The following is a 25,486-nucleotide window of genomic DNA, read 5'->3' on the forward strand; positions in this document are numbered from 1 at the left end:
AAACTGCAACCTTACCATCACTGAATGGGCAACTCTTGGCCTTCTCGGTACGTTCAGGGTGCCGTGCTGTCCAGCGTGGCCTCAGCAGGCCCCAGGCCAGCAGGCTTTGACTCACAACAGCCATGTGCTCACTCAGGAGAGAGAGGACTCTCTCAACCACAACAACATCAAGGGCAACCTCTGGAGTTCAATGTCTTCATTCAATGCAGAAGAAGTCCATCACAACTCCCATCATTTGCCCTGTGTGCTCTTTCCGGCCCAGGGCCGGCACGCCACAATCTGCACTCCAGCCATAAGAACAGCGTCAAAATAACCATGCAAGTTCATCATATCTTCTCCATCCAGCGGAGAAGAAAACGATTGCAACTTGTACAGTAACATTTGACACTCACGGACCCATCAACCGCTTCAAGAATTGTGCCCACTGCACAGACCATGCAAGTATCAATTTAATGAGGTGCTCTGAAAATGATAAGCTGATGGTTCTTTTCATAGTTAAATGGATCTTTTCCATATTTCCATTTCCTGTTTCCAGTTCCATTCTATCCCTCACCATTTTTACCTATGCATACGTACTGTATGTATGTATGTTTGTTTAGTTTAGTTATGTTTGTGAGTTAGTTAATAAAACTTGTGCACAATATGTATTTGGTACTGATTCTCTGCTTGCAACAAAGTCCATTTTACGATTCTGATCTTGTTACATGCTCTAAGCGCTGTACATGCTAAGAAATTTTTTTTTTTTTCGGTGGCCATGAAAGATACGCTTTTATTAGAGTAAATGAATAATCAAAAGAGTTTGTTGGACGAACTGATTAATTGATTATAATATTAATTTAGCTACATCAAGTTAATCCAATTAACTGACCCAAATATTAATAATTAATTCTTAAAAAGATATGAGTTATTATTAATATTTCCCCTTTGAGCTAACTCATTGCAATGTGATATAGAACTTAATATAAATAAAATAATACTATCTGCCACGAAGAAAAGTTAGATGAACAAGTACAACCAACATGCTAGAATAGTGCAATGTGTGAGTTGTTGTCAAATCCTGTGGGGGAGGATTCATACGCAAACACTAGCTTAACATCACACCATCCTGTTTGTTCACAATCTGTCTGTCACAGAAGTGTTTGAAGTGTTCGCTCATTTTAAAATGGTTCACATGGTTGTTTTGCTCTACTTGTGGCATCTGGTTGGTAAGTTACAGCAGAATCTGTTCTTACCACATTTGAATATTGATCACTGAGAAATCAGCTAAACATTTACTTTTGTTTCACAGAATGGGTTTGAAATAACATGACGGGAAGTAAATTATATGATTTTAATTATATTATCTCCAAAAAAGAAGCAATGCAAACCATTCAATGTACACCGTCGGAATTAAGTAGTTGTACTTTCATTTATGTTTTAGAGAATTCAGAGGGGAAATTGAATGTGTATTACAATCCCCACTAGTTCACAGAGCACTCTTTAAAATGATCTGCTTTGCAAGATCAATGATAAATTAACTCTGTCCATTTAGGTTGTGCTTTGTTTGGCATGTTTGGTTTCCCATAACCAATAATTTTTCAGAGCAAGGGCACTAAAGGGGCCAACTGACCGTATTATTAATTAATTATAAACCAGTTATTTTATTTTAAAAATATATTTATTAAGGTTATCTCTGACAAATTCAATGTTCTCCAGGTGTGTGTGCTGACACAGATGCAGTGAAGTCAGTGTCAGTGATGGAGGGAGATTCAGTCACTCTAAACTCTGATCTTACTGAAATGGAGGATGATGATCTGATTCTGTGGAGGTTTGGAGATGAAAACACTTTAATAGCTCAAATTAATGTGCTGGCCGGCAGCATGACTGTATATGAGGATGATCTTGATGGGAGATTCAGAGACAGACTGAAGCTGGATGATCGAACTGGATCTCTGACTATCACAAACACCATAACTGAACATGCTGGAGTTTATCAACTTCAGACCAACAGTGTAAGCAAGATTTTCAGTCTTACTGTCGGTGAGTTATCAGTTTCACATATTTTAAGTATTACACCATTGAAAGTGATGAATCTTAACATTTAGATTGTTTTGATCTTTACCTGTTGGCTTGGGTCAGAAACCACTTTACACACCTATTCTGCAACGTTTTATTCACCGATCCAATGTGGCCAATGTCTAAACCAGTGTTACTCATTGCGCGGCTTGCGAGCCTCATGCGGCTCGCCAAGCTTTAAATTGTGGCTCGCATGGTGGTAAATACGGTGATATGATCATGCAGGATAGGATATCCTGCATGATAGGATTGAAAGGATCAGATAACTGAGGACTGGATAAAAGATATTGAAAATAAAAAGATTGTTGGAACAGTATTGTTAGATCTGAGTGCTGCTTTTGATGTACTTCATCATGAAATTTTGTTGGAAAAGTTAATCTGTTATGGTTTTGAAAAATCTGCTATTGAATGGATTAAAAGTTATCTTGCCAATAGGGAATTTACTGTAACATTTAATGGGAGTAATTCTGATATACAGACTCTTGATTGTGGTGTGCCACAAGGGAGTTGCCTTGGGCCACTTTTATTTTCTATCTTTACAAATGATTTGCCTTTTGTTTTAGAGAATTCCACCATGGCTCTATATGCAGATGATTCTACAATTTATACGTCCGCGCAAACCCTTGTTGAACTTAATAAAATTTTACAAGTTGAACTGAAACCAATTGAAAATTGGATTAGGGACAATAAAATGGGGATTAATGCAGGGACAAGTAAATGTATGGTGTTGGGATCCAAGTATTTGTTAAAAGATCTGCCTGTGTTGAGTCTGACTGTGGGGGGTATTGTAATAGAACAGGTTACTGAGGTAAAGCTACTCGGTATGACTGTTGACAGTTTGTTAAATTGGAATAGTCATATAAATCAAATATTATTGAAAATGGGCAGGAGTCTGGCAGTTGTTAAGCATTGTAGAAAATTTATTCCAAATCGAGTGATGAAAATATTAGTAGAATCATTAGTTTTATCACATTTGGATTATTGTTCAATTATTTGGTCAAGTACAACTGAAATGAATTTAAGTAAATTGCAAGTTGCTCAAAATAAAGCAGCTCGGGTGGTTTCTAAGTTGCCCTTTCAGGACTAGTGTTAGAGAATTGAATACTAGGTTGGTTTGGCTAAGTGTAAAAAGTAGGATTAATTATTGTATTAACTTTGTTAGAAAAATTATTGTTACAAAAATGCCAGAAATACTATACAGCAGAATGTCTTTTTTTAGTGCTGTGCATCAATATTCCACTCGTCAGTCAACAGAGAGTCGCTTTTTGTTACCTCTGTGTCGAACTAATCTTATGCAAAGGACAGTGCTGTATAGAGCAATGGTGGCATGGAATTCTCTTCCGCAGTTTTTGATTTTGGGAATGAATGCAATGACTTTTAGTTAAAGATTAAGACTTTATTTATTTACATTAGAATAATTGTTATCATTTATATTTGTTGCTTTTTTTGATATGAATGGTTGAAGAGAGGGAAAACATTGTGAAAATTATGAACCCTATAGTAGTATACAGAGCCGGCCCTAGACCTTTGGGGGCCCTATGCAAAATTTGGTTGGAGGCCCCTTTGACCATTTTAAGTAAGGCCTAAAGAAAAGCAATGACTACCTAATAACTATACGGTACATATTATTATTATTATTATTATTATTATTATTATTATATCTACTATGTTTGATGTCTAACAGAAAAAAACAGTGATACCACTGAGCTGAGCAGAAGTGTTGAGGAGATTCCTCCTTCTATGTAGAGTGCTTTGAGTGCCTAGAAAAGCGCTATAAATGTAATGATTTATTATTTGTATTATTATAAGTGCAAGCTGAACACACATTGATGAACTTGCTGAATAAAAAGACTGATAAAGTAATTTTCTCTGACCAAACCAATCTTTTATTGACAACAGTTTAAGAGGCACAAGCATATATATATAATTTAAATTAAATAGAGCAAATAAAATAACATTTAAATAAAATAATATATAAAATAATAAATAGAACATTCAAATGTTAGAATCTTTCAAATAAACAAAACAATAACATCTAAAACACCACAAACAAGATCAATAGTAACAAACAAATATAGCTGCGAGCAGCGATTATGGGCCCAAGCCGGTGGCACCGGGGTGGCGGTACCGCCGGCTTTGGCCCTCCATCGCTGCTCGCAGCTATATTTATATACCGTATATATATATATACCGTTCAAAAGTTTGGGGTAAGGAAGATTTTTATATGTTTTTAGGAGAAGTCTCTTCTGCTCACCAAGGCTGCATTTATTTGATTAAAAATACAAACAAAAACAGTAATATTGTGAAATATTATTCCAATTTAAAACAGCTGTTTTCTATTTTAAAATATTTTACACTGTAATTAATTTATGTGATCAAAGCTGAGTTTTCAGCATCATTACTCCCGTCTTCAGTGTCACATGATCCTTCAGAAACCATTCTAATATGATGATTGATGGTCAATAAATATTAATTATTATTTTCAATGTTGAAAACAGTTGTGTACAGATTTTTTTTCAAAATGCGTTGATGAATGTAAAGTTCAAAAGAACAGCATTTATTTCAAATATAATTTTTTTTAACATTATAAATGTCTGTACTGTAACTTTTTATCAGTTTAACTCATTCTCGATGAATACAAGTATTGATTTATTTTATTTCTTTCCCCCCAAAATAAAATTAAAATGATTACTGACCCCAAACTTCTGAACGGTAGTGTTTAATGTTACAAAAGCTTTAGATTTCAGATAAATGCTGTTCTTTTGAACTTTCTATTCATCAAAGACTGTACATAACTGTTTTCGACATTTAAAATAATAATGAATGTTTCTTGAGCATCAATCATCATATTAGAATAATTTCTGAAGGATCATGTGACAGTGACGACTGGAATAATAATGCTGAAAACTCAGCTTTGATCAGAGGAATAAATAACAGTTTAAAATATATTAAAATAGAAAGCAGCTGTTTTAAATTGGAATACTATTTTACAATATTACTGTTTTTGTTTGTATTTTTAATCAAATAAATGCAGCCTTGGTGAGCAGAAGAAACTTCGCTTAAAAATCTTACTGACCCCAAATATGTATATGTCGTGTATATATATTATATAAAAATGTAAGGGATAAGACACAGATAATTTTACTTGCCTGACCTGATTAGAACAATGAAAAAACTTAAATGAAACAATAACTTGGGAATCACTAAAACTAGGGCGCGATTGAACAGTGGACACATAAAAACATACTCTGTCATTTTGTTCAGAACATCATTCAAACTGCAAAGTGTTAACTTATATTTTTGTACAGTAGCAATAAAACACAACATTGTGCTTTTTTAAAATACATTCAAGCAATCCGCCCCGAAAATGAAACTAAAATGCTCACGGCTGCACAGGCATTCATAATGGTGCGCGTCCTCAGCGAGGAACGAGCAGAACAGAGTCAACGTTTTTTAGGTCATTGCTCCTTCCATAGGAATTTATTGAAAAAGCTCGCTCTGCTCCGCACCATTATCAATGTCCGTGCGGACAAACATATTTTACTTTCGTTTTTAAGTTAGCGATTAAAAAGCCCCCAGCGGTGTCACACGTCAGTTAACCGGTGGTAAAATATTCTCACCGTCACATACCTAGTATATTTTTATATAGATATAATAGGCCTACCTGATTTTGAACACAAGAGGGCAGTATAGCACTATGTTTGACTTTATTTATTTATTGTTTAGACTAAACAACCATTCTGGCAGTTTTTAAACTTAAACTTCATTCTTAAATTGAAAAAAAAAGAATAAAATGAGTTAAGTTCTGATATTTGTATACTTTTATATAGTAATAAATGGTGTATAATTACATTTTTAGAATATATGAGCCTTTGTGTTTCCTTTTTAGATAATACTTTAATCCCTCGCCATAGCAAAACCGTTTGAGATATTTATTATCCGTTCACAATTTAGCATCATTAATATATTTTTATAATGTTGAAAAAGTTTGGTGGGAATAAAATAAACCACTTAGATAGAGGTGGCTAAAAATTCAGAGGCTGATTTTGCAAAAAAATCCACATTCAGACCAAAATATCTGACTTCCTGATGGTCAGAGCTAATGACTTTAAATTAGAAAGTTGTCCGGGTCGATGAGATCAAAATATGAACTGAGTTTTTTTTACTGTAGTTAAAACTAACCCCCCCCCCCCCCCCCCCCACTTTTGTCAAAAGCATGTTGAAAGTGACACACTTCCTGCTGCCAGTTGGTGGCGCTATAACTTTGAATCACAATAGCTACATCCATCTGATCGGCCTCTTACCACGAACACACTGCTGAAGTTTCATCAAGATCAGTTAATGTATGCAGAAGTTATTCCACTTCGTGTTTCTCTTTTCTCGCCATAAATTCGATTCCTCGCCACGGCCAAACCGTTCGAGATATCAAAAATCCGTCCGCAATTTAGCATCCTCAAAGTCTTGACTACATGCACACCGAGTTTGGAGGGGACACGGTGAATTTTCTAGGAGGAGTATTTCACATTCCACAGCAAGCGTTTTCCAAACAACCCATAATAGCCGACTTCCTGTTGGGCTGGCGTAAAACTTGACCAGGGGAAAGTTGTTCGGCCCGATGAGATCTATATGTGTACCGAGTTTCATATTAATTCATGCAAGCGTGTTTGATATATGGACCAAGTTTTAGAACCCCGTTCAAGGGGGCGCTGTTGAGCCCCCCAGCCACGCCCGGGTACCAGCTTCAGCCCGGCCCTGATGGCCGTGGGTTCTGACCTGTGTGCAAAGTTTCAAGAGTTTTTGAGCACGTTAAGGACCCCAAAAGCCCCTGAAACCTTGATTAACAATATAAAAGCAATAGTCAAATCCCCCCCCCCCCCCTCCCCTCTCACACACACACAGACACAGAGAGAGGGAGAGAAAATTCTTCAGAAAATCCACATTCAAACCAAAATATCTCTCTTCCTGTTGGTCGGAGATGGTTAATGTAAATTAGAAAGTTGTCCGTCTTGATGAGAACAATACACATACCAAGTTTTGTGATTCTAGGAAAAACTAAGCCCCCATTTTTGACTAAAGGTGGCGCTACTGAGCCATTCCACCATGCCCGTTTCTGAAACTTTGCACATGTCTACTGGCTAATAAATGTGATGTGTTTGTTGAGTTTCATGCAATTTCAAGTATGTTAAGAGTCTCAAAAGCATCAAAAAAGAATATTAAAGTTTGATGCGTTGCCACGGCAACAGTATCTAAGATATCAATAATCCTTTCACAGGTTTACATCTGCCGTGTGTCTACATTGTACACATAAAGTTTGAAGCAAATCGGGTAAAAATAAGACACTGATTTCAAAGCATTTTGAAAGTGATGTACTTCCTGCTGCCTGTTGGTGGCGCTATAACTTTGACTCACAATAGTCACATCTGTGCGATCGGCCTCTTACAACGAACACACTGCTGAAGTTTCATCAAGATCAGTTAATGTATGCAGAAGTTATAACACACTTCCTGTTTCATTTTTTCGCCATAAATTCGTTTCCTCGCCACGGCCAAACCGTTCGAGATATCAAAAATCCGTCCGCAATTTAGCATCCTCAATGTCTTGACTTCATGCACACTGAGTTTGGAGGCGAATCGATGAATTCCCTAGGAGGAGTACATTAAATTCCACAGCATGCGTTTCCAAACAACGCTAAATAGCCAACTTCCTGTTTGGCTGGCGTAAAACTTAGAGCACGAAAGTTGTTCAGCCCGATGAGATCTATATGTGTACCGAGTTTCATATCATTACATGCAAGTGTGTTTGATTTATGGACAAGTGTTCGGATCCCGTTCCAGGGGGCGCTGTTGAGCCCCCCTGCCACGCCCGGGTACCAGCTTCAGCCCGGCCCTGATGGCCGCAGGTTCTGACCTGTGTGCAAAGTTTCAAGAGTTTTCGAGCATGTTAAGGGCCCCAAAAGCCCCTGAAACCTTGAAACACACTGAAATCAATTGGAAATTCCCTCCCACCCCTCACACACACAGAGACAGAGAGAGAGAGAGAGAAAATTCTCCAAAAAATCACATTCAAACCAAAATATCTGACTTCCTGTTGCAATCAGAGTTATATTAAAAAGTGTCGTGGCTCTTCCAAGCTTTATAATGACAGTCAGTGGGTATATTTTTCATCAAAGTGCCTCTATCCATCATAAAAGCATATCTATCCATCATAAAAGTAAATCTATCCATCATAAAAGTGCATCTGTCCATCATAAAAGTGCATCTATCCATCATAAAAGTGCATCTATCCATCATAAAAGTGCATGTGTCAATCATAAAAGTGCGTCTATCCATCATAAAAGTGCATCTATCCATCATAAAAGTGCGTCTATCCATCATAAAAGTGCATCTATCATCATAAAAGTGCATGTGTCCATCATAAAAGTGCATCTGTCATCATAAAAGTGATGATGGATAGATGCACTTTTATGATGGATAGATGCACTTTTATGATGGATAGATGCACTTTTATGATGGACAGATGCACTTTTATGATGGATAGATTTACTTTTATGATGGATAGATATGCTTTTATGATGGATAGAGGCACTTTGATGAAAAATATACCCACTGACTGTCATTATAAAGCTTGGAAGAGCCACGACACTTTTTAATATAACTCTGATTGTATTCTTCTGAAAAAAGAAAGTAATATACACCTAGGATGACGTCAGGGTGAGTAAATCATGGGCTAATTTTCCTTTTTGGGTGAACTATCCCTAGGACCATAGACATAAAATACAAATAGGACTACCAAATTGCCTATCACAGTTTTTGGCAAGTAAATCACGTGATGTGACACATCCTATTGACCCTGTTCACATTTCTGGGTTTCTCAGAAGTGTAAGGCATCATAGTTGGGTTAACTTCTATAGCAGTGAATGAAAGACTACATTAAATATATATTTTTGTGTTCCAATTTGCTCAAATAGCAAAAGAAAAACGCCACAACAGTGTTTTCAAAACTTTCAAATAGAGTAAGAAAATAGATAATGGCAGTCGGAAGAGAGAAAGTTGTGAACTTTGTCACAGCCGCGCTATTAGAAACACCCTCACAGCAGCGTTAACTAGTTTTTGTGTAAATAATACAAATATAGTGTTATATGCGTAATTATATTTTATTATGACAGTATGTGGCAACATGTACGTTAAAAGCGCATCTTCTGCACTAAACAATATTGCAATATTCTAGACTCTTACATGTACCTAACGCCACACTTACACTACAGAAGACTGTAAAAAATATATTTTTGTATTTTCAAATTACAAATTACTTGTATTTTAATTAAATACTTTTTGATGTATTTGTGCCCATCTCTGGTTAAAGGTTGTCAGAAGAACTGCTCCATGCTACATAGGATGCCGTTGCTAGGGGTTGGCAACCAAATGTAGTTGGACACAGCATGCTGAAACACTAGAGAGCAGCGACAGCAGCGGTGATTCCGAAACAGCTAAACAAATTGTATAAACATTATGAATATGAATATAATTAAACCGTTTTAGCATGTTTGGGTGACTCTTGGAGTTAAAGCCGAATTTGAGGTAGCATTGTTTTGACCCTAATTACAAGTTTCCAGCAGCTTGTTGACCGGGTTGGCCACCCAGGTTGTGATCCTCAGACATCATAGATTTCATTTTTATATGACAACCTTTTACAGCAGCCCATGTCTGATTTCCTAAAAAACAGGTGTTTTGCCCCCTGGGTACTTGGGTCATTTTGCTAAACAATTGGTTCAATGGATTTAAAGTTTCAAAAAGCGTTGTTTCTCTCATCACTATAACAAGACTGCCCAAATGTATAGGTGACTTCTTAAAGAGACAAGCTCAAAGTCACCTATAATAAGTAGACTTCTATGTATGTTTGTGAACAAATGTATTTGCACACACACACACTGTGTCCCATTGTAAAATCCCACAATCCACTTTAACATTTAGACAATGTCTCCTCAAGAACATCAGGACTGTCCGCTTTGAATGACTGTGACTGATATTGCAATAAAAAAGTTTTGATTTTCCTCACGTTTTCCAGATCCTACGCCACCTGATCCTGTCACCAGCAGAGACTCATCATCTTCATCATCATCATTGTGGAAGAAATTTACTCTTCTATTATGTTTGCATTTAATTATATTCATAGAATCTTAGAACTATGATGGTCATTAGATTAATTACCGGCCGCTGCTGTTCTTCTGGTCAATGACGTCAGAGCTTCAAGAGGTAAAACGGAGAAAACAGAACAGATGTCATAAGTGTTGTGGCAAATATTGGATTTACAGTTTTTCTCGATTGCTTAAACACTATAACCAGGCTTTTGAACTAAAATTTCAAAACCATAACGCCATTTATCAAAAAGCACACCCATTTCACTAAACTATAAACACTATTCCCTGTATCGACACATGAGTCAGATTTGTTGAACTGTCACTGCAAAACTCTACACACAAATCCCTTCATTTCTCATTGCTTAGACCATGTTGTCATTTAGAAAGCACTAGCATTCAAAATTGTTCACTCAAGTCAGCACAGCTTCAGCTCAGTTAGCACACAATTACCCAAGTGGAAACACTAAGAGTCAAAATTTAACACACATCAATCAGAACCTTCAATAGATAGACAAAAGGGCCCAAATCAGTTTATTAAGTTTTGGAACAATGGATCCAGAAAGACATGAAGGAAGAGGGATAAGAATGAGGAGGAGGAAGGGCAAGGACAAGAAGACAAGCAGTCTCAGATGAAATTCAAGCCACTCTAGTTGCCCATGTCTTTATAATGGTTTGACTATGAGGGAGGCTGGGCTACGAGTAAGGGCAAATTTGAGTCGCTTTACCGTCGCCTCGAGAACCTTCATGGAGGAGTGGTGGCAAACAAAATTCTATAACTGAATAAGAGACAAACATTTCCAATAGTCTTTGATGAGGTTTATTTTCTTGCAAGAAAAGGCCAGCAGTCGTACAGTCACACAGAGTGGCTGCAGAGTGTAACAGTGAAGGTTGGCCATCCTTCATCCTTTATAGTCTTGACTCCCAGAATGTTATCTTTCTAGGTAAATGATGGTATTTCAACCATATGTGGAACATTCTTAGACGTGTCCATCATATTGTCTCCTTGAGTGGAGGCCCTCCTGTTACGTCCCAACACTCTTTACCATTCCAATACAATTCGAATTCCATATTAGAATATGGATTGTGTGTGCTCTTTTACTGTCATATGTTGGTCACACACATCTTACTGTAAGTAAATATATAAAAAAAATTATAGGAGACAGTAAAAAAAAAAAGAGTAAAAAAAAAGAGTAAAACAGAAAAAAATGTTTTTGTGTGTGTGTGTTTTCTGTGTATGAATAAAAATGTGCCAATGTATCCACTGGTTGTGTCTTTTGTGTTCATCATGTGAAAAGGTTTGTGATGGGGGAACCACAAGCAACATAACTTACCAGTTTTGGAAATGTTGTTTTGAATTTATTGCACCAGTGTCTTAGACTATGTTGTAGTGTGTGTGATTTTGAGGGCTTGTGTGTCCAGTGTGAGGGCAAAGTTTGGTTTTTCAGCAAGAGTGAATGGTTTTGAGTGTAGAGCTTCATTTTGACCTGAAAATAGGATGTTTGGGGAATTGGGTGAGACGTTATGGATTTGTGTTTATAGTTTTGAGAATACGAGGCATAGTTTCAAGAAATGTGTTTAAGCAATCGAGAAAAACTGTAATATGTAAAGATGAAAATATGTGTGGTCTAATTGATTAGTGATGGTAACATTTTGCTTTGCTAGTCTCTCATCAGAACTGGTGTATTGGGGCCATCTGGAGGCCAAAACAATAAATATTCTTTAATATTTCATTATATTATTTAATGCAATCCATTTTACAATTTTAGTGAATTACATTGTTTTCATTTTTTCTTAATTTGCATTATGTTGCTTTTTTTCTTTTTTTTCTCATAATTGTATGCAGGAACCCCACAAATATGAATGTAAAAATATTTGTCACTTCAATAAATCCACATAGAATTTAACTGAAAACTGAATATTACCGAACTGATATATCCTATGCTTATATTATAACTGAAGGTGTGTCATTATACGAATAAAATGAATTCAGATTAAGATTGAATGACGGTGCATTAAACAGTTTATTTAAAACACACACAGTGTAAATGTACACATCTGAACACATGAGAGGAAATACAGTGTAAGAGAACATGTTTTCAGCAGACTTAAACTCTGTATATATATATTTTATTTCATAAGTATTTCACCAAAATAGTTATAAGCCATAAGCCATTAACCAAACAACCAACCTTCAGTATGAATCACAGCAGTACAAAGTGTTGTCTAAAGTAAAAAAAATGTAATTTTTTTTTTAAAAGACTGCTTGATGTCTTTTATGACTGAATGAACTACAATCCCATGATGCAAAATTTGCAATGATTCTATGTTTTTTTTTTCTTCTTCTTCTTCAATGCATATGATGGATGTAGTTGGAAAAGGGATTGAAGGCAGAATTTTTAACTGGATACAATATTTTTTTTGCTTGATAAAACACTCCAGGTAAGGGCTGGATCATCATATTTCAAGATAGATAAGATAATGGTTCTCAAGGAAGTGTGAGCAGTCCAATATTGTTTAATATCATGATAAATATGTTTTCCCAAAATGTCAAACAAGATATGGGAGTCTCTCTATGCTGATGATGGAGCGATCAAATTAAGTTTCCTACTACTAAAACTCAACTAGTCTGTTTTGCAAAGAGAAATCATATCCACGAAATAAAAGTTAAATAGGGTCTCCTGGCGACGTCCCCACTTGGGTACCTGATATCTGAGTCTCCTCTCCTGGCGACGTCCTCACTTGGATATCTTACCTAATCTAACTTTTCGGCTCTATTTATTGGTTCCCGTCCGCGACGTCCCCACTCTATAGATCACCGGACTACCTGGCTCTATTTATTGGTTCCCGTCCCCGACGTCCCCACTCTATAGATCACCAGCTTTTCTGACTCGATTTCCTCACTAGTTTTCTTAACTAAACTAGCTTCCTGCGCAGGAATAAATTGACAAACAGACCTGCAAACGTCCTTTAAATGCTTTAATCACGGCCAGGAGATCTTCCCGAGCAGTTCTCAGGGAATCTCTCCCAAGAAGCAAGGCCGGAGGATCTCAGACAAATTCCATTGAGAATCCCACCGAAAAATACATATACAACAGTTTTTATAGTATAGAGGTATGGCATAAATGTCAGGCTGCATTACATAATTTCCCCACTATTTGATTGGTTCTTCATATGCAAACCCCTCTGTTACTAGGTAAAGCAAACTCTGATCTTGTGATTACTTATCACAAGGTTTTAATGATGACTTAATGAACAGACTGTCTAGTTTAACTTCCCAAAACTATGTTATTTTTACCCATAGACACATACTCAAAGTCACAAGTTTTTCCCCAAAGAGTTTGGAAACATTAAAAGCATATGAATGTTGTTCCTGCAAGAAAAACAAATGTTAGTTGATTACAGTTTTTCTCGATTGCTTAAACACATTTCTTGAAACTATGCCTCATATTCTCAAAACTGTAAACACAAATCCATAACGTCTCACCCAATTCCCCAAACATCCTATTTTCAGGTCAAAATGAAGCTCTACACTCAAAACCATTCACTCTTGCTGAAAAACCAAACTTTGCCCTCACACAGGACACACAAGCCCTCAAAATCACACACACTACAACATAGTCTAACACACTGGTGCAATAAATTCAAAACAACATTTCCAAAACTGGTAAGTTATGTTGCTTGTGGTTCCCCCCCTCACAAACCTTTTCACATGATGAACACAAAAGACACAACCAATGGATACACTGGCACATTTTTATTCATTCATGTACTACACAGTACAACACACACACACACACACACACACACACACACACACGCACACAAATATATATTTTTCTTACTCTCTCCTCTAATTTTTTTTTACAGTATTTACTTACAGTAAGATGTGTGTGACCATCATATGACAGTAAAAGAGCACACACAAAACCTTATTCTAATATGGAATTGTATTGGAATGGTAAAGAGTGTTAGTAGGTGACAGGAGGGCCTCGATCCACTCAAGGAGACAATATGATGAACACGTCTAAGAATGTTCCACATATGGTTGAAATACCATCATTTGCCTAGAAAGATAACATTCTGGGAGTCAAGACTATAAAGGATGAAGGATGGCCAACCTTCACTGTCACACTCTTCAGACACTCTGTGTGACTGTACGACTGCTGGCCTTTTCTTGCAAGAAAATACACCTCATCAAAGACTATTGGAAATGTTTGTCTTTTATTCAGTGATAGAATTTTGTTTGCCATCACTCCTCCCTGAAGGTTCTCGAGGCGACTGTAAAGCGACTCAAATTTGGCCTTACTCGTAGCCCAGCCTCCCTCAGTCATACCATTGACAAAGACATGGGCAACTAGAGTGGCTTGAATTTCATCGGAGACTGCTTGTCTTCTTGTCCTTCGTCGTCGTCCTCCTCCTCCTTCTTATCCCTCCTCGATCTCTTCCTTCATGTCTTTCTGGATCCATTGTTCCAAAACTCAATAAACTGATTTGGGCCCTTTTATATATCTATTGAAGGATCTGATTGATGTGTGTTCAATTTTGACTCTTAGTGTTTCCACCTGGGTAATTGTGTGCTAACTGAGCTGAAGCTGTGCTGACTTGAGTGAACAATATTGAGTGCTAGTGCTTTATACATGACAACATGGTGTAGGCAATGAGAAATGAAGGGATTTGTGTGTAGAGTTTTGCAGTGACAGTTCAACAAATCTGACTCATGTGTCAAAACAGGGAATAGTGTTTATAGTTTAGTGAAATGGGTGTGCTTTTTGATAAATGGCATTATGGTTTTGAAATTTTAGTTCAAAAGCCTGGTTATAGTGTTTAAGCAATCGAGAAAAACTGTAATTAAAGTTGATTAATTAAAATTCATTCACATTACTTAACCCTCTATTGCATAGTGTTGCTTCAGGGTAACATACCCATTTTCCCTCATATTCTCAGGCTTACAAAATCGTACACCAAAAAAAAAAAAAGAAGAAGCTTATTTTAATCTGGAGGAAGTATGAAAAGCCAATAGAATGCTTTTATTTGATTGCATTACTTGTCCTTTTCAATGTCTTTTCTTCACCTACACTCATATGCGGCAGCCATGTTTTTTCTGCTCCACAAAACTTTGAAAAAGTGACATTTTCCTTAGGATTTCCATGAAATAAAAAATATTTTCACAATTTTGGGTAAGTTCTGATTTAATTTCACTCTGTTGATTATGTTTTAAGATGGACTAAGGATGCACAATACATTTGCAATACAATCTCATTTTCATTTTACAGTTTTTGCCCGTTGCTTGAACACTATAGACCCATGCTTAGACTAAAGTAACACAACTTGAAGCTTTTGTTACCATACCTCAAACACATGTACCCATACCTCAAACACATGTACCCATACCTTAAACAAAAGCGCTGCTTTGCACTCTAGTTGCAATTCTGCAACACACTTACTCCTTTATGCAACACACTTGGTCCTGCATACTACACTCTATTTCATACATAAGACACTTCGTTCAAAAATGAAATCTCAGGGTGCCATTTGGAAAACACATGTATCCAAAATACAAAACACATCGGTAATTGCAACCACTCAAATACACACATGAAGACACTTACTTGCAAAACTGAACACCAATCAGCCAGCTACAAAAAGCCCTCAGTTTAGCCATTTCAAGAACTTTGCAAGCATGGATGGAGGGAGAGCAAGAGGAAGATGTGGAGGATGAGGAGGACGAGGATGATGAGGAGGATGAGAAGGACGAGGAGGATGAGGAGGATGAGGAGGGCGAGGAGGATGAGGAGGATGAGGAGGACGTGGAGGACGAAGAGGACAAGGCCAAGGTCAAAGAGGCCATGCACCCACCTATTTCTGATGATATAAGAGCAACTTTGGTGGACCATGTCATCAACCATGGCCTGACTATGAGGGAAGCTGGGCAGAGAGTCCACCCACATCTAAGCCGCTTCACAGTGGCATCTGTAATACAGTTTTTCTCAATTGTTTACACACATTTTCTGGTACTTGAGACACAATGACCACAACATGTAACTCATTCACCAACCCCCTGAACCAATTCTGCTAAACTACAAGCACAATTCCTGCTTTACACTCAAATTGCAGTTCTAAAACACACCTTTTTCAAAACACTACACACAATGCTCTGCTTTTGGCACAATTTTCATGCAGAAAATCTCTTGTTTTCACAAGGAACACACTGCCATTCAAATATGCACACTGACTCATCACATGGGCAAACACCCGTCACACAGTTTTACAATTAGCAATCAGAGCTTTAGCATAAAAGAGCAACAGGTGAGCTCTTCAACAGGTGAGCGCTTCAATGGAGCAATGGATGGCAACCATTTTTTTTACTGTAACTGTATACAGTCAATTCTTCTGTTGTTTTGTATGTAGACCACTGTATGTACCCATACACAAAAGAATTATATTTGAAATATATTTTCTGGATATGTTTTGGAATATATGCAAATATTTGAAATTGGCCCAATAAAATATATTTCATACTTATATTTCATATATTTTTGTTATATTTCAGAATATATTTCAATGTATTTGGAATATATGCCACATATATTTTTGACACTTTTGGGGACCCGTACAGAAAAAAATACATTGAAATATATTCTGAAATATAACAAAAATATATGAAATATAAGTATGAAATATATTTATTGGGCCAATTTCAAATATGTGCATATATTCCAAAACATATCCAGAAAATATATTTCTTTTGTGTATGGGTACAACTTTGTGTTGGTTGGGATGTACACTGTGTATTGTTTTTGTGGGAAAAATAAAATATATTTGTTACCGTGTATTTGTGTGTTCTGAGTATAAAAACAATATTCTCAAATATTTTACAACACACTTATGTATGTACTGTCTGTAGTAAGTGTAACACTGAACAAAAAAAGGCCTAAGTCATTATGATGAATGGAGAAGAAGTGTTTTCCATTCATCATAGTGTTTTACATTGAGCACATCAGTGTTCAACTGGTTCTTATAAATGTCTATTCATATGATGGTTTGTGTGTGTCATTTGAAAACAAAATACCATTTTGAGAAGAAATAACATTGTTTTGAATGTAAAGTTTCATTTTGCAGGAGAATTGAGGGGTTTTGCCCATTGTGTGTGTGTTTTTGGATTTGTGTGTAGAGTTCTGAGAATATGAGGCATGCTTTCAGAAAATGTGTGTAAACAATCGAGAAAAACTGTAAGAACATTCCGACTAGAAAACAGGTATGTCTTCACCTCTCTACCTTCTACTCTACTCAGATGGTATTTACAGCACTGTACTACAGTATATCACATTACCACATCATGTAAAACAACAGGGTATTGCAGGGTGCTAATGCTCCTTTTGCAGCCAAAGTGGTAGTTTTTGTGAAACATACCATGATTACTTATATTGAGATGTTTCAGTACAGTGGATGATACAGTATATACAGTAAAGTACTGTAAGAAAAAGAAGCAAACCGAGGACAATTTGTGGTTGTATTTCTCTAGAATGACTAAAAGACCTTCTGGGGGAGGACTTCAACGCCTGTTCACACAACAGCAGGAACTTGCCGTTGTGGACCTAGTGAGGGTAGACAATGCCATCCGTCTCCACCAGCTACTACAGAAAATACTTGCAGACAGGCAATTGTTCAACAACATAAACCATGTGAGCATCACCACCATCAGACGCATCTTGGGAAAACACAACATCACCATGAAGCAGCTCTACAGGGTCCCATTTGAGAGGAACCGTGTCAGGGTCAAAGGACTTCGAACTGAATATGTACGGGTAAGTGTAACTGTCCTTTACATTTACAATACAGTATTGGTGAAATCCAGTAGCAGCTGAATATGTACCATATCAGTACCACATGGATCCATTCGGAGAGCTACACGGGTACCTGTGTGATGGGGTGAGGGTTCTGTATGTGTAGCACTGTAGTACAGTAATATGTTTTTTTTTTTGTTACAGAGAATCTTGGCCATGGATGGAGCTGCACAGCCTCATGAATTCATTTTCATTGATGAAGCTGAATTCGACCTGAGCAAAACAAGACGACGGGGTCGTAATGTAATTGGCCAAAGGGCAAATGTGGACTATATATTTTTTTTGCACAATTTTGGGTTGTTTGAAAATGTGCCTCCTGAAAATATGCCTTCTGAATAAACAGTGAAAATCAAAGACTGCAGTGTTTTATATAAAGTACACTAGTGTGTTCCCCCTGCTCTGAAAGTGTATGCATATGATGCAAGTATGTGTCATTTTGTCATCAGTTACATTTTGACAAATGAATGTTAGGTTTTGATAGCAGAGTTTAGGTTTTGATAGTAGAGTTTCAATTTGACACAGATGTGAATGGTATATTTCCCAGTGTTGTGTCATGTTTACTTGTGTGTAGAGTTTTGGCACAATGAGCGAAGTTTTGCAAAATGTATTCAAGCAACGGGCAAAAACTGTAACATTTGCTAATGCATTATTAAAATCAAAAGTTGTATTTGTTAACATTAGTTAATACACAGTGAACTCATTTTTATTATAATTTTTTATTGTATTTTTATTAACTAATGTTAACAAAGACTGGAACAAATGCATTGTTCATTGGTAATGTTAGTTAACACATTAACTAGCCTAATTTTAACAATTGAGACCTTATTGTAAAGTGTTACCTTTATTTTAAACTGCTGTGTGAACTCTGGCAACAACATTTGTTAAACCTATGTGCTTAAACTAATGCTTAAGATTTAATATTGACCTCACAATATCTATTCCTTTATTTAAAAGGTGCAGTTCAGAGAAATCCTCACAGCTAATGCTGCTGAGATGGAGGTCGAGGGATCATAGACTGGCAGCAGATTGAGGGTCAGACACAAGATAAGTTTAAATTTATTTAAAAACACACACACCTCTTTAACCTAGTATAAACATAACACACTCTCACATTTCTAAAATTCACATCTGTTAAAGGATTGTTAGGCTGCATAAATTTGGTCAACCAGAAAACCAGAAACACTTCCCATAACACTGAATATACTTGTTACATCGTAAGAAGAATGGCATCTATGCTAATGTTAGTCTCTCTGTCTCAGTCTTTAGAGTCTTATCCTAAGGTCACTGTAGTCAGCTGGATCTAGTCCATATCCAGACCAGATGATGGACCTGGACCCTCAGATGACCACAACAGCCCTGAATGCCAGACGAGAACATCACAACTAGACGAGACCTAGACACAAACGCTGTGAAGACCCCTTTGACACAACAGTCCTCGGCACAGTCATCGGATCAGATCCTCAGAACCAGACCAGTCCTCTGCACAGACCAGCCGGCCAGCTTCAACTTTTATTGTACAAATATCTGTTGTACAAGTTTTCAAATTCACATCTACATGCTCTCGAGTTTTGCTACTCTTTTACCTTGATGTAATCTTTTCCAATCTTCAAGCAAAATGAGCTGAATAAAATACTCTGAATGATATCAATCCACAATCTGATTTGTGAAGAGACCTGAATCCTAACACACACCATGTTCGTTGTTTGATCAGAGGAGAACTGGCCCTTCGACTGAGCCTGTTTTTCTTTCTCCATTCTGTCACTGATGGAGTTTGGGTTCTTGGCTTCTTGCCACTGTCGCCTCTGGCTTGCTTAGTTGGGGACACTTATTCTTAATAATATTGATCTGCCTGCATTGACACCATTATATGAGAACTGAACGGAGCTGGACGATGACATCACTGTTTTCCGCAGAGCTGCTTAATAATGAAAATGAACTCTTTTTATAATTGATATACTTTATACAGTTCTTGAACAGAACTGAATCAACACTGAACTGAATTCAGCTGAACAATGACACTATTTTCTTTTTAGAGCAGCTTAACAGCCAAATTGAACTGTTTGTATCATTGATCATTTTCCTGTTTAACCCTGTAAAGCTGCTTGGAAACAGTCATTACTGTATATAGCGCTATATATTTAATGGTGACTTGACATTTGCAAAAGGAATTTATTTAGTGTTAAAGAGAGTGAAAGATGGTTTGTGTGTGAAAGAGTGATGTTTTTATTTTAATCATATACAGTAAATATAATTTACTTGTTATTTTGTAGTTTAAATATTGTGTTGTAAATAAATGTTAATAGAGTGTATTTGTTCATTGTTAATACAGGTTTATATTAAAGTGTATTAGTTAATTTTATAATAAAAACCCTTAATCTTTTTAAATGGTTCAATTTGTGTTTCACTGCCAGTTTCTGGGCCACATCTGGCCCGGGGACCCAGCCGACACTCAGCCAGATCTGTCTTACAGTGCCTGGGCCAGACCTGGGCCATATCAATAAATAAGAGTCATTTTACAGGGTGTGGGCCACATCTGGGCCATAGGAAGATGTTTGAGTCCGTTTTCAGTGTGTTGAGCCAGTTTTGGGCCGGGGACCCAGCCAGAACTGGGCCAGAATTGAAGCAAGGATGAGGCCCAGAGGTGGGCCAGACAAATTTTGCTACGTGGGATTGGATGAATTCGTCCAATCACATTTTCCATTTATCTGCGTCGATTTTCTAAAATGCACAGTACCTCAACCATGTTTTGGTATTTTCTCTAAATGCACACGACATATATAAGCAGTCTCTATTTACTAAAATGCATAATGTGGTTGGATACAATAAATGAGAATTCATGACAGGCTACAGCACGCAACCTCCCACCACATTTCCCTCTTATAACACCATGAACCACTATTGCTCCATTACAGTTTTTCTCGATTGCTTAAACACTATAACCAGGCTTTTGAACTAAAATTTCAAAACCATAACGCCATTTATCAAAAAGCACACCCATTTCACTAAACTATAAACACTATTCCCTGTATCGACACATGAGTCAGATTTGTTGAACTGTCACTGCAAAACTCTACACACAAATCCCTTCATTTCTCATTGCTTAGACCATGTTGTCATTTAGAAAGCACTAGCATTCAAAATTGTTCACTCAAGTCAGCACAGCTTCAGCTCAGTTAGCACACAATTACCCAAGTGGAAACACTAAGAGTCAAAATTTAACACACATCAATCAGAACCTTCAATCGAAATATAAAAGGGCCCAAATCAGTTTATTGCATTTTGGATCAATGGATCCAGAAAGACATGAAGGAAGAGGGATAAGAATGAGAAGGAGGAAGGGCAAGGACAAGAAGACAAGCAGTCTCAGATGAAATTCAAGCCACTCTAGTTGCCCATGTCTTTGTCAATGGTATGACTATGAGGGAAGCTGGGCTATGAGTAATGCCAAATTTGAGTCGCTTTACTATCGCCTCGACAACCTTCAGGGAGGAGTGGTGGCAAACAAAATTCTATCACTGAATAAGAGACAAACATTTCCAATAGTCTTCGATGAGGTTTATTTTCTTGCAAGAAAAGGCCAGCAGTCGTACAGTCACACAGAGTGTCTGAAGAGTGTGACAGTGAAGGGAGGGCATCTCTTCTCCTTTATAGTCTTGACTCCCAGAATGTTATCTTTCTAGGCAAATGATGGTATTTCAGCTATACGTGAAACATTCTTAGACGTTTTCATCATATTGTATCCTTGAGTGGAGGCCCTCCTGTTACGTCCCAACACTCTTTACCATTCCAATACAATTCGAATTCCATATTAGAATATGGTTTGTGTGTGCTCTTTTACTGTCATATGTTGGTCACACACATCTTACTGTAAGTAAATATTTTAAAAAAATAGACGAGAGAGTAAAAAAAAAAAAAGAGTAAAAAAAATGTTTTTGTGTGTGTGTGTTTTCTGTGTATGAATAAAAATGTGCCAATGTATCCACTGGTTGTGTCTTTTGTGTTCATCATGTGAAAAGGTTTGTGATGGGGGAACCACAAGCAACATAACTTACCAGTTTTGGAAATGTTGTTTTGAATTTATTGCACCAGTGTCTTAGACTATGTTGTAGTGTGTGTGATTTTGAGGGCTTGTGTGTCCAGTGTGAGGGCAAAGTTTGGTTTTTCAGCAAGAGTGAATGGTTTTGAGTGTAGAGCTTCATTTTGACCTGAAAATAGGATGTTTGGGGAATTGGGTGAGACGTTATGGATTTGTGTTTATAGTTTTGAGAATACGAGGCATAGTTTCAAGAAATGTGTTTACAGTTTTTGCCCGTTGCTTGAACACATTTTGCAAAACTTCACTCATTGTGCCAAAACTCTACACACAAGTATGACACAACACTGGGAAATATACCATTCACATCTGTGTCAAATTGAAACTCTACTATCAAAACCTAACATTCCTTTGTCAAAATGTAACTCTGATGACAAAATGACACATACTTGCATCATATGCATACACTTTCAGATCAGGGGGAACACACTAGTGTACTTTATATAAAACACTGCAGTCTTTGATTTTCACTGTTTATTCAGAAGGCATATTTTCAGGAGGCACATTTTCAAACAACCAAAAAAGCAAATAGGCCTACTCAATATTGTATATTGCAGTAACATGAATTCAGATAAAGCAAAAAATAAATAAATAATAATAATAGAAAAAACACTGCTGTAAACACAGAAAATCATGGCAATTGTGCATACGTGGGTTCATGGATCCCGCCGTCTGTTGGGGTCTGGCCACAGGACCTCATCGACATTGCAAGCAATGTCTTCTCCCGCTAGGCACCGGGGAAAATATCCCCTTGCATGTCGAAACCATCCATGGATTGCTGTCACCTGAATGTCGCCGCAGGCCTGTTCCATTGCCTGCAGAAGAGGCATGCGGGCATGTGGTTGGCGGTCATATACACGCCATCTCCAAGCCGAAAAGAATTCCTCTATAGGGTTTAAAAATGGTTATACTGTAAGTGTTTTGGAAAATTCAGCATTTCTTATAATCATTCGTTTCCAAACTGTTTAATCATATGTTTTCTGTGAGGGTTTCTAGCATCCAAGGGGGGGACAGGGAAGCGAGAGGCAATTTAGGTCGTAGATGAAGGCCTTTGGGTGTCTCAGGGACAAAGAACAGTGTGGCCTGGGCCAGGGGGGTAGAAACCAGTCCGAACCAGCAGGAGATAGGGGGTATCTTTCTGGAAATTTACAAGAAAGCTGGAAGGAGGAGTTTTTGCCAAGAAACTGTATAAGATCTGTATGTTTTATTATGTCTGGTAGGTATTCTATTTCAAAGCTGGGTGGCTGCGGCTTTTGTGAAAGGAAACCTCATTGAAATAAACCTTTTCTCTTTATTACAGTTTTGTCTCGTGAAAGTTTTCTTACACCTCTGATGCTGTTTGATATTAACTTCTCAAAATTGCCATTACAACTTGGTGTCAGAAGTGGGATCCTGTGCGGATCTTCTTCTCCTGGTCCTGAAGAACGGATTTTGACGGAAGTGTACAATCCCGGCGGCATCAGGCAGCCGTCTCATACCCCGACGGTTTGAGATAGTGACTCAACAGGTTAAGGGAGAGAGAGCCAATTCCGGCGTTCAGGACCAAGGGAGGAACTCCCACCAGGATCAGAAAGAATCCGCGGCAATTACAGAAAAGAGAAAGCATCTCTGGGTAAGAAACGCAGAACTGTTTTATTGATGTTAAGTGTGATTTGATAATTGTGAGTGAACATGAACCATATTGGCTGAATTTGCTTTGGGTACGAGCGAGAGGTGATTCAGGGGAATCACAATTTTTTTGGGGTAAGGGCTGAGGAATTCGGATCAGTTTCTACCTCACTTAGCTCGTTGGTGGACGGAAGGGCCACAGGTGATTCAGGGGAATCACAGATTCAGGGGAATCACAGGTGCTGGTTAATTAGTTTTGCTCGAAGTCTCTGTAACCCGAAGAAATCTTGCAAAGGTGGACGGAAGAGCCACGCCAGATTAATTAGGTGAATAGAAGATTTTGAGTAAAACATAATTACAAAAGCACGGCATGGACTTCCGGTTATGAGGAGTGCAGAATAGTCGCGCGCTCAGCCTGCTCCCGCCGTTTCATTTTTAATTTTCTTGCCAAACCTTCGAATTTTAATTTATACTGTCAACAAAAGTTTAATAAACTGTTTGTAAGTGCTCGGAACACTTCATCATGTCTAAGGCTAAAGGAAAACACGCAGAAAAAGATAAGGAGGGTTCTCCAACGGCTAGCATTTCCATGGCTGACATTAGCTCACTGCTGGATGAACACAGAGAGGCCCTTTCGGCTGATTTTAAATCCTCATTCGAGTCTCTTGCATCTACACTGGACAGCATTGTAGCGACAATGGGTAGAAAGCAACCACCAACTAATCTTCTTTTTGAATATTAATTCAAATTCTCTACTTCTCGATGACTGAGGGGGGAAGATTTGTTCAGAACGTCTCATGATCATCACCGGTCTGACTAATTGAAGGAGCCCCCGGCACTAACACATAACTGGTCAATGGCTAGCTTTATGGCCTACCAGGACTGGTTAAGATAAAGACAGTGTCCGCACATTCCAGAGTCAAATCACCAAGACCAGAGCCATAAGTCACCCATCCCGGTGCCAGAGAGTCTGCAAAAGACCCTTTAGAAGAAGAATCGACACCAGCAGATGTTACTGAAACCCCCGACAACATTCCTGAACACCTCCTCATTAAGACCTCTGAACAAACAGAGTTCTGTCTCTTCACCAGAGAACTGATTCTTATCAATAACTATACATAAAATCATTCAAGAACAATTTTCAATGGACTCATGATCAAACAATCATGCAACTACCTAATCCTGGGTTGTTTCCACCACTTATATGCATATTTTAATAAGATAATATGTTTTGATCCCATTTAATTCAGGTAATAGTTATTATATTAACTATTAGAAGGAGTGAATGAATGAAAGTGTGTACTGTTTCATATCAATGCTATCTTACGAACACAACTAGCAAGATGGCTTGAATGATATCGGTGTAATATGTTTTGATCTTCTTTTAATTAGAAATCATGTCTAAACTGTAGCCTCTGTTCTCTCTGCTAGTAAGGAGATCCCAGATAGCGCATGATTTATGACTTTGAAAACAAAGGCAGTGTCTAATTGGTCAGAACTCATCCTGGAGGTTGGACAAACTTTTAGTTTAAAACCTTAGACCCAAAAACAAATTTCTCTCTCTCGCTGCTCTCTCCGCTCTCGCTGCTCTCTCTCGCTGCTCTCGGTGAACTCTCTCTCTCTCTCTATAGGAACCATGTAAACGCGCAAACGAAATAACCCAAATCAAGATCTGAAGAACATGGGTTAAATAGCTTCATTCAAGCCATCATCATCTACTCTCAATTTCCTTTCTTTTCTTAGTTTCAT

General features: G+C 37.6%; 1 protein-coding gene and 1 long non-coding RNA gene across 2 annotated transcripts; both read left to right on the forward strand.

The window, feature by feature from the left end:
• The first annotated feature begins 1,120 nt into the window (after positions 1-1,120).
• Positions 1,121-16,676, forward strand: LOC311294942 (uncharacterized protein). The gene is made up of 3 exons (XM_084416058.1): positions 1,121-1,205; positions 1,696-2,019; positions 10,120-16,676. Exon 3 carries the CDS (start codon positions 15,877-15,879, stop codon positions 16,219-16,221), a length of 345 nt encoding a protein of 114 aa, XP_084272184.1. The 5' UTR covers positions 1,121-1,205; positions 1,696-2,019; positions 10,120-15,876; the 3' UTR covers positions 16,222-16,676.
• Positions 16,677-16,949: 273 nt separating this feature from the next.
• Positions 16,950-20,421, forward strand: LOC311294944. Its single transcript, XR_014628148.1, has 2 exons — positions 16,950-17,997; positions 18,181-20,421. It is a non-coding gene; the product is annotated as an uncharacterized lncRNA (long non-coding RNA).
• Positions 20,422-25,486: the final 5,065 nt, after the last annotated feature.

Source organism: Rutilus rutilus, assembly GCF_951802725.1.
Source record: "Rutilus rutilus genome assembly, chromosome: 8".
Taxonomy (NCBI): domain Eukaryota; kingdom Metazoa; phylum Chordata; class Actinopteri; order Cypriniformes; family Leuciscidae; genus Rutilus; species Rutilus rutilus.

Excerpts from the sequence above, each read along its gene's own strand:
- LOC311294942 (XM_084416058.1), top strand. The coding sequence starts at position 15,877 with ATGGAGGGAGAGCAAGAGGAAGATGTGGAGGATGAGGAGGACGAGGAT.